The 9,972-nt window shown below is 49.2% G+C and overlaps 2 protein-coding genes across 2 annotated transcripts; one reads left to right on the forward strand and one right to left on the reverse strand.

Moving 5' to 3' along the window:
- Window positions 1-1,084: 1,084 nt before the first annotated feature.
- On the forward strand, window positions 1,085-3,449 carry LOC107116668 (cbp/p300-interacting transactivator 3). The gene is made up of 2 exons (XM_015418637.1): window positions 1,085-1,283; window positions 2,718-3,449. Exon 2 carries the CDS (start codon window positions 2,731-2,733, stop codon window positions 3,349-3,351), a length of 621 nt encoding a protein of 206 aa, XP_015274123.1. The 5' UTR covers window positions 1,085-1,283; window positions 2,718-2,730; the 3' UTR covers window positions 3,352-3,449.
- A 4,079-nt stretch (window positions 3,450-7,528) lies between these two features.
- On the reverse strand, window positions 7,529-8,271 carry LOC107116675 (eukaryotic translation initiation factor 3 subunit K-like). Its single transcript, XM_015418644.1, has one exon. The coding sequence runs from the start codon at window positions 8,239-8,241 to the stop codon at window positions 7,615-7,617; it is 627 nt and encodes a 208-aa protein (XP_015274130.1). The 5' UTR covers window positions 8,242-8,271; the 3' UTR covers window positions 7,529-7,614.
- Window positions 8,272-9,972: the final 1,701 nt, after the last annotated feature.

The raw sequence follows: 9,972 nt of genomic DNA on the forward strand, positions 1-9,972 counted from the left end.
TAAGCAGCGGAAGCCATTGGTGGTTGGCTCCACCTCCTGCAGCGGCCATTTGGTGGCTGTGCCCACCACGCTGTGCTGTGTTGTCCAGAAGTGCCCAAGGCTCAAAAAGGTTGGGGACCCCTGGACTAACATGAACCAAGATTATCCATGAAGTTCACTTCGGGCCAGTCATTCTTTCCGCCTAGCCTCCTCCACGGGGGTGTTGTTGCAAAAACAAACGGGAGAGAGCGCAACCTCTTAAGCTTCCTGGAGAGTGGAGACCAACCCCACCACGCAAGGTTGTTGCCGTTGCAAGGATAAAACGGGGGCAGAGCGGCCTGGTGAGGTCCCTGCCGAGTCAAGCCTACCTCGCAAGGTTGATGTTTGCCACAAGGGAAGGGAAAGCCTCGGAGCTCCTTCTCGGGGAAAAGCCTTACAAGATCAAACTTTGCCCACGTGCAAGCAATGCCGTCTTACACGTGCAGGGCAAGGTGTGCGGCAATCACGAGAAGCGCCCCGGTGGCTCCCAGCCAAAACAACAACCACGTTCCCTGTCCTTCCTCCTCCTGCGTGGCGATGGAAAAGACACTCTCTCTCTCTCTCTCTCTCTCTCTCTTGGCCAGGCTGCGGAAGCAGAGACGGCGTAAGAGCCCCGCCAGCAGGAGCGTCCTCGGAGGCGCTCCGCAATCCCATTTGCACAGCAAAAAAGGCCAGCGCGGCGTCCGGAGAGGGCAGCTCATCCGGGCGGGCACCGCGGCTGGCCAAGAGCCTCCCTGCGCCAATCGCCAGGGCAGAAGCAGCCTCGGCTCCAACCAGCCCTGCGGCTCGCTTGCAAACAGGCGCCCGCAACAGCCGCGGAAAACGCCGTCCGCCTCTCCGGGCATTTGCACCGAGCTCCCGCCATTGTCTCGCAAGCCCTCCTTCTCCGCCGCTGAGACAAAAACAGGTAGGCGGGCTCCGCATGCCGGCCTCCATTGGGGAGGGAAAGGTTCTGTTCGGGAGGGGGGCCAATCAGAAGCCGGGGGGTGGGGCCTTCGGGCACGCCCCTCTTTTGCATATATAAAGTCGGCGTTTAACCTACTTGCTGTATACACAGTGGAGCGCGGAGCGCTGGCGGGGGAGGCAGTTTGCGGCCGGGGGAATTGATGCACCCAGGTTGTTGGGTTCGGGGTTGCACGCGGGCTCCTCGGGTGAATCTATAGGCAGGCGGGGTGCGAACGCCGCAAAACCCACACGCGTCCGCGCTCCTGCCGCCCGCTTTTGTTGCGTTGCGAGCTTCTCTTCGGATCGCCGCCGCCTTCGGGGTATGTATCTGGGGAGAGGGGCACGGAGCGGGACGTGACATCGGTGGAGGGGGTGGCTAAGGTGGTGGTGGGGGAGCGGAGGCCGCTGTGCTTTACGGGTCTGGGTTGGAAGGAAGGAGCCCCGGCAGCCTGCCCGCCTGTCTCCCCACCGCCAAGCGCGCACACGCAATTTGCAGCCCGCGTTGAATCCGCTTGCATTGTCTGAGCTCGAGAGGCAGGGACGCGAAAGGGTTAAACTTTTGTTAAAGTGCTGATCTTTGTGCTGGCGGAATGTGCCGGAGCGGGAGCTGCCTGGAGCCGGCAAGGAGTGGGAGGGGGGGAGAGAGGAAGGTTGGGGGTGGGGGAACGCAAGACGGGCGCAAAAGGCTTGCATTCTGCGGGGCGTTCCAGCGACTCTGCCCGAGCTGCGGCTGTTGCAAGCGGCCACCTTGTTTGGCAGGGGCCGGCTGAAAAAGACTTTCTCTGCGTGGAGCTCCGCAGGGTTGCAATTCACCTTCAGACGGATTTTTTAAGGAAAACAATAGTTACCAACACAACTCGTGAAATCAAGATGTGTCTTCCAGGCACTGGCTCGAATTCTGAGTAACCAGTTTTCATTCAGAATAAAACCAGAGTACAGTGGCACTTTAAAGTCTAATAAAATGTATAATGATGTAAGCTTATTGAGGTGAAGCAAACCTTTGGACTCATGTCTTAACCTCCCAGGCACTAGGGGGCAGCATTGTTTGCTCTGTGAGGCCGGTTGCAAGCATGAATGACCTAGCCCTTCCTGCCACTTTTGGAGTTGGGTGCCCTCTTTCCTTCTCAGGTAGCCTTGGTGCCCCTGATGGCATCTTGGGGGTTGTTCCAGCTGTATGCCATTTTGACTTCCCTTACCCCTCTCCCAAAGCCTCTCATGGGTTGCTGTTAAATCACACTCAGTTAATGAACTCTTTGTCCTTTATTTCAATTTCAGTACACTCATAGCATGCATCTATGGTAGATGCTGCTCTCAGTCTTTGTCCCCTTAAAGCCAGCCTTTTTCAATGCATTTCTTGAAGACCCCTTCAATAGGGCTGACTGGTCATTGGTCTGGCCTAGTTGTTAGAGTCCTGGACTAGAGTTTGAGTGAGACCCAAGTTCAAATCCCCAGTCTTCCATGGAAGCTTGCTGGGTGACCCTGGGCCAGTCACATACTTTCAACCTAACCTTTGCAGGTTTGTTGTTGGGTGAAGATACGATGGAGGAGGGCAGAACAGTGTTGCAAACTACATTGGGTCCCTAGTGGGAGAAAAGCATGGTATAAATAAATGCAAATATCTGCAGTCCCCTATCAGGAGTTGCTGTTTAGACCTTCTTGCCTGGCAACTGACATACTGGCTTTCTTTATTGTCCAGTCAAAGACCATGACGACCAGTCCCTACATTGCCTGTAACCTGTCTTCTTGTATTACAGTGCCCAGGTTGCCATGGCGGACCACATGATGATGTCGATGAGCCACGGCGTGAACGGGCTGCAGGGCTACCGGATGGGGGTGAATGGGCTGCAGGGCCCTCCCCAGCACGGACAGCACATGCTAAGGACGATACCCGCCAACCACCAGATGATGCAGTATGGAAACCCTAACCTGGACGCAGGCAGTAGGCAACGGCCAGGCATCAGTGGACAGATGGGGCATCACCAGGTGCCCAACGCCATGATGTTCAACAATCCCAGCCAGCAGCAGCAGCAATACATGGGACCTGTGGGCACTCAGCAACTTATGGCTAGCATGCACTTGCAGAAACTCAATACCCAGTACCAGGGCCATCCTCTCATGGGCATGAGCAACGGGCCCGTGGGCACAGGTGCGCAGCAATACAGGGTGGGACCCGGCCAGCACCCTGGCATGCAGCATATGCCCTCCCCTGCTTTGACCTTGAACGTTATGGACACGGATCTCGTCGACGAAGAGGTTTTGACCTCATTGGTCATGGAACTGGGGTTGGACCGGATTCAGGAGCTGCCGGAACTTTTCCTGGGACAGAACGAGTTTGACTTCATTTCGGACTTTGTCAGCAAACAGCAGCCCAGCGCCATCAGCTGCTGAGCGGCTGGAAGTGGGTGCTTCCTCCCCCGCCCCACCCGGTGGCTTGATTTTCACACCTCTCCCGTCTTCTCCCTTTTGTGTGTGTGTGTGTCGTCCCCCCCCCCCGCACAAATACGTACAGGCGTTCTCAACTATCCCTCACCTGTCTCCTGAAACACAAGGGACAATCATCAGAGGCTTGCACTGCATTGCTCGTTTGGGTGTGTGTGTTTTTTTCTCTTGCGCTATAGAAAGCGGGAGGCTTTTTTGCAGCTCTGAATGGAAACTGAAGACGCAGCCTTGTTCAAGGATTGTTCATGTGGCAGCTACAGAATTTTGGTCTCTGGGAAAAAGGAAATGGGCCTTCCGCAAAACTACTGTCTGTTGTGTCTGGACTACTGAGGAGAGGGTTGGGCAGACAAAGTTGGATTGTATGGTTGGCAGTTTTCAATGAAGTTGGCAAGCTACTCAGAACTCTCCAACAGAACTCTCTTTTGTTTCTTGAATGGTTCTCCAATCATAAAGGGTGTATGTGGGAGCCCCTTCAATGCTGTGAAGTTAGCAACCAGGTCTTTCTCCTTTGAGTCAGAGGTATCTTCCCTCAAAGGTCGTTCTTTAATCCCCCACTCTTTCAAATCAACTGGGCAGATGTCCTAATGCCCCCCCCAATACATGTAAGTGACCAATTGGCATCAAACTTGGGTCACTTTGGTGTAGAAGAAAAATAAATTTGGAAATTGGGTCCAGTAATTCATTACAAGGTCATAGGACTTCCAGGCAATTACAAACACAAGTTTTAAGCTGCCACTATCTGCAAACCAAAAAAAAAGTCCTTGTAATTGTATATTAATGATTTTTTAAAAATTATTTATCCAAAAAAAATCTTTATTTATTTGGAAGAGTTAGATTGATTTTTCTTTTGAGATTATTGGGAATGACTGAAGAGGCAAGCAAGCCTGTGTCATCCAAACAACTGTGTTTTCAATAACCATGCAAAAATATTTTTTAACTATGGCTGCAGAGAAGATCTTTTTACATCCTGATACACTTTTCTTTCTCCTGGGGTTTGATTTGAAAGACTAGTTTTTACTGCCGATTTTGTGTTTCTCAGCAGAAGAAAAATGTTTGGCGTGACCGGCAGCTTGCTCCCCTTTCAGCCTCCCTCGTTTCCAAATGCGTCTGGGAAAGCTGACTGTTCTATGTTCTGTGCACCGACTCTGAAGTTACTACTGCCCCCTGTTGTTGAGAGCACATAGCAGCACATCATTGTTGATCAATGAAGTGTGCATGTACAGATAACAATGATTTCCCCCTCCCTCCTCAAAAATAAAAGCTAAGAACCTCAAACTGAACATGTTTGTTGGATTGTTTCTTTTATTTTCTGTCCAGGGACTGCTTTACAGCAATTGCAGGTATGGGCTTGCGAGTTCAAATGGTGGGAGACCAATGTTTGCCAACCAGTGGGTTACAGAGCCTGTGAAAGCGGGCCCTTGGGTTTTGCAGTTTAGTCTGTGATCTGTTCATTTTTTTTAAAGTGGGTCACCATACCTAATAAATTTGGACTTGTGGGCAATGTTCCCTCTAAGCTGTGGAGTCTTATGAGCAGAATTTCTACTTTGTGAGCTACTGGCATTAAAGTTGTGAGCAAGCAATTTGGCTGCTGCATAAATTAGTTGTCTCTGGAGCCATCTTTCCTGAACTAAGACAAAAATGTGTGAGCAGGAGGCTAAAAAACTGTGAGCTAGCTCACACTAACTCAGCTTAGAGGGAACACTGCTTGTGGGTCACCCCACTGAAAGGTTGGGAACCACTGCTCAAGACGACTTTACAGTGCCAGGTACAGTTTCTTTAAACAAGAAGTTATTGCGACCTGGAGTTTCATGTGGATTGGGAATATTCTGTGATACGGACCTGCTCCCATTTACAGATGGGGCACTGGTGCATGGCCGGCTGCTTGGCTTATGTTTTGAGGTCAGCAGCAGCAGTTGCTGAATGCCCATCGTCTTTCCTCCAATAGTGGCTTGATAGCTAGTGTCTGAGCCTTGCCATGGCTTCTAATCCCAGGATTTTTGTGGAATAGCTAAGATGCCATGGGTAAATTGGGCTCTCCACTTCAGTTTCTTTTTTAAGCAATTAGCGTAATGCCTCTGGGTGACTGAGAAGAGATGTTTGAAGGATGAATGAAGGGCTTGTAACATGTTTACGGTGGTTTGGCATGAATCATGTTGCATATGTCTTAAGTGAAATCTGCTGCCGTGACTTGCACATGATAGGCTGTTCTTTCTGTAGGCAGCCAGATGGCATCTCTCGATAGTGTCCGAATCCTTTCTGATGACAAATGTAGAAGGTATGAAGTCTTGACCAACCTTTTCAGGAGTGCTCCCGTAGGTAGGGTGGCATATATTATGTGCAGCTGGGAACATGCTGGGCTCACTAGAGAATGCACCGGCACAACAACATGTAAAAAAGTGTTGCTAAAGTTTGTGGGAAGAGCAGATCCTTAAAAGATACCTGTCAGCAGTGTTCTCTCTAAGCTGAGTTAGTGTGAGCTAGCTCACAATTTTTTATCCTGTGGCTCACACATTTTTGTCTTAGCTCAGGAAGGATGGCTCTGGTGCAAACTAATTTATGCAGCAGCTAAATCACCTGCTCACAACTTTAATGCCAGTAGCTCACAAAGTAGAATTTTTGTTCACAGGACTCCATTGCCTGTCAGGAGTGTAAACTGCATGATAAAAAGACGGTCTCCTGTAATAGAGTGGCATTAATTTTGGGGGGTGATGGAGTGCAGTGTTCTCCCAAGCTGTTCAGTGTTCTCCCAAGCTGTTATTTGTCTAACTCTGCAAGCATGCTAGTTAATTCCCAGGTCCCTTGGACAGGACTCTATCTTTGTTCTACCCTCCTCCCCTTGGGATGCTCGGACCCAGAAATACCTGTAGAGCTATAGCCAACCAAAGCTTGTTCACCATCAATAACTTCTCAGTCTTTCACACGAAGTTACCTTATTCTGACAGTGCCGTCCTAAGCAGACATATACCCTTTTGAGTCCACTTCAGGCAGTACGCTGAGAACAAGATGGGTAGCCATGTTAGTCTGTCTGTGGCATAGGAAAAAAAGAGTCCAGTAGCACCTTAAAGGCTAACAACACTTGTGGCAGGGTATGAGCTTTTGTGAGTCACGACTCACTTCTTCAGACACCAAGTGATGCTGAAGAAATGAGCAGTGACTCAGGACAGCACCTAACCCTACCACAAATCTTTAAGGTGCTAATGGACTCTTTTTTTTTTCTACTTCAATAAGCTTGTGTACTCTAGCACACCAGCAACCCTGCGGGGTCTCAGGCAGAAGTCCTTCACATCACTTAGGACTGGATCTTTTCCATGCTAGATGCCAGGGATTGACCATCAGACTTTCTACATGCGAAGTAGGTGCTCTGCCACTGAGCCACAGCACGTCTTTTAAGTTTCCCTCTTCATAAACGGAATGGAACCCTCCGCTTCCATCAGTGCTGATGAATCATTCCTGTCCTGTGGCCCGCCCTTCCCCCTTCTAGGAAACCATCTACAGTTTGACATTGTAGGACTTCTCATACCACACATCTGGAATGTGTGAAGCTTTCCCTGTGTTATGCTGGCTGCTTGAATTTGCTTTGGGTTTGGAGCAGTTTATATATACCTCTAGTCCATTCCATGCATGTTGATACCACTGCCCTGTATCCTACCACTGTGCTCGACAATGTCTGAAACCTTCAACTGAATTAAATAGTTCTTCCAGTGGAAGAGCTTCTTAAATTGGAGAAGGGTTCTTGAGGCGGGGGGAAGGCTTACGACTGGGTTGAGTGGACTGGTAGGACACGGGCCTCGGAGATCTTCTAATCCAAAGGTGTCAAACTCATTTGTTATGAGGGCCAGATCTGACATAAATGTCACTTTGTCAGGCCAGGCCATGTGTACCATAAAATGTAATGCCAGTTACCAAAGATATAAACTATATAAAGGACACAGGCAAAACCAATTAACCATATTATTTTTTTACTCAAAATACAAAAGCTATTGATTCCTAGCATTGAAAGCATTTAATTTATTGAGGAACCCACAAAAGCCCCAGTAAATGTATTTAATAATACCTAAGACTAGTTTTTTTCCAAGGGATACCATAGAAGGGACCTTACATTTCCTTTTGGGGGGGGGGACTGGATGGGAGACATTTATTGGCTGTGTAACAAAGGAAGGGCTGAAATAAACTCGGCCGACTGGATATAAGTCACGCAGGGAAGCAGTCGCCTCACTGTGAAGAAGCCATGATACTGGAGATGCTGTCAAAGTCTATCTTCTCCACAATGCAGATGAAGATGGTTCCTGGCTCCGGCTCCATCCAGCCATACTTGCTCATCCAGGACTTCAGCTGGTTGTCTGTGAGATCCCCTAGCATCTTTGCCAGCAACCACCAGTCGATGTGCTGGTACATGATCCCCACCATGTGGCAAATAAATTTCCATACGGAATCTTCAAATCCGGTGATCCTGTCCAGGAGATCCATGTTCTCATCCAGCATTTGCCAGAAGGCTTGGAAGTGGCGGGTCTCCAGAAGCTCGCCCAGGTATAAGATCTGACAGATGGGTCTCTCCTCTTGGTGAGCCTGGTCGATCATGCACTTGCAGAGGGTGAAGTCAGTGTGGGGCAGGTTGGTCAAGGCTTTCAACAGGATCTGGGCGGTCACCGTGGTTTGGAAAAAGGCAGGGTTGAACTGATACAGTTTCAACACGGCCAAGTTGGCCTCCAGGTCATAGGCGTTCTCCTTGGCCTGGGTCTCCACATAGCATTCCAAGGTGGCCAAGTTCTCTGGGTTATACCTGTTGATCCCTTTCAGCAGCTTCCCCATGTTCGCCCGCATCTGCTTGAAGAGCGCCATGACAGAAGGAGCTGGCGGCAGGGGTGGAAGGAGTACCACCGGACCTTACATTTCCCTCCATACCAGTTGCTCGCAGGCCGGATGAGAGCCCTGGTTCCGGCCCCCGGGCCTTATGTTTGACACCCCTGCTCATCCATACCAGTCAATAACAGTGGGAATAGCAAGGCTAATTTCAGACTTCCAAGTTTTCCAGTAAAACGTAAAGAGGCATGTAGTTAACTCCTTGTTAGGTTAACTTGCATCTGGTGCTAAAAATGTCCTGCTCCCACTTGGAATTCCACCACCAAAACTGTGTTCCATCACTTCAGTGAAAGGCTGGAATCGTTCCCAATTCTTACAGGTGCTTGTACTATACCAGTGTAATTATTTTCTTCTTTCTGTGCTTGTTTAGGGTATTAGACAATTGGTTAAAACTTCCTGTATGGAACTAGGTGGTGAAAAAGAGTTTGGAGAAGCAATAATGCTGAATGAATAGAGCAGGAGAAATGTCAGCCGGAGCAAAAGGGATGAATAGCTTTCCGGAGGCTGAACAGGCAGATTAGATTGCTAATCTCTTTTTCTGTTGCTCAAGAAAAGGTCTCTTTGCTGCCTGTGAAGCGAAGGGAGGCTTGTGCCCACTGATAGTGACACTTTTCTGTACAGATAAAAGCGATGTGACTGTATGCGATAGGGATCCTGTGTCTCTATGTCAAATCTCAGGCTAATCTTTAATGAACTATGGTCCCACGGTTTTGATAACTGCATTTTTCATCACACAAGAGATGTAGAGGACAAAGATTTCTGAACCAAAAAGAGAACTGAAATGTGTGCCTTGTTCCTGTAACGGGGATGGGGGGAGAAAAATCTGTGTGTGATATAATGTTAGCTGGATTGATATGTCTGTGAGTTGGGTCTGGGGGGAGTTGGGCTAAAATGTCCACCACTGAAGCGACTGGCTTGGTGTGTCTTCCATATGTAAAATGTGCGGAACAGATTCTGACAGTGCCGTCCCAAGCAGAGTTACCCCATTCTGAGTCCACTGAACTCGGTGCCTTCAAAAGGATGTAACTCTGCTTCGATTTCCACTGTGTTATCTCTGAGCGGCCGCACAGTGGTGAAGCTTCTGCAAACTGGAAAATAACTGAGCTTGTTTTTCTTCCCAGTTCTTTTTCTGGCGATTGTTCGTGCCACCAACGTGTGTGGGTGAGCAAAACCTCTCTGTGGACTAATAACATGCAGATATCTCTGCAAGGCTCTTGGTGCCGGACACCTGATAAGAAGCCTTTCCTGGTTTGAGTAATGAAGCGAGTTGAGTATGGTAACGCGCACGAGGGAACAGGTGTTGCTCCGCTTATAAGGGCCACTTCGTACAGTTGGGAGAGGGGCTTCTTGCATGCCTGTGGAAAGGAATGTCATGTGTGAAGTGACCAACATGTATTGAGCATACGTTTGGTGCAACTGATGTATGCTGGTATAAGGATGCTTCCAGGAAGCACAGTTGGTTTATTTTTCAGATTGTCAGGGGGGGTGCATTGAAAGGTAAGGTATGGTCACATAGGAAGAAGCTTCGAACAGTCTTAATCGTGACCAACTTAATGGTAGGGCTGTGGCTTAGAGGTAGAGCCACCTGTCTTGCATGCAGAAGGTCCCAGGTTTAGTTCCCAGCATCTCCAGTTATAAAAAGATCAGGTGGGAGGCTGATGTGAAAGGCCTTGACCCAAGAGACCCTGGTGAGCCGCTGCCAGTCAGAGT

This window comes from Gekko japonicus, unplaced genomic scaffold, assembly GCF_001447785.1.
Source record: "Gekko japonicus isolate JY-2015 unplaced genomic scaffold, Gekko_japonicus_V1.1 scaffold524, whole genome shotgun sequence".
Classification (NCBI taxonomy): Eukaryota; Metazoa; Chordata; class Lepidosauria; order Squamata; family Gekkonidae; genus Gekko; species Gekko japonicus.

Coding starts and splice junctions, on each gene's coding strand:
- LOC107116675 (XM_015418644.1), bottom strand. CDS start 8,241: ATGGCGCTCTTCAAGCAGATGCGGGCGAACATGGGGAAGCTGCTGAAA.
- LOC107116668 (XM_015418637.1), top strand. CDS start 2,731: ATGGCGGACCACATGATGATGTCGATGAGCCACGGCGTGAACGGGCTG.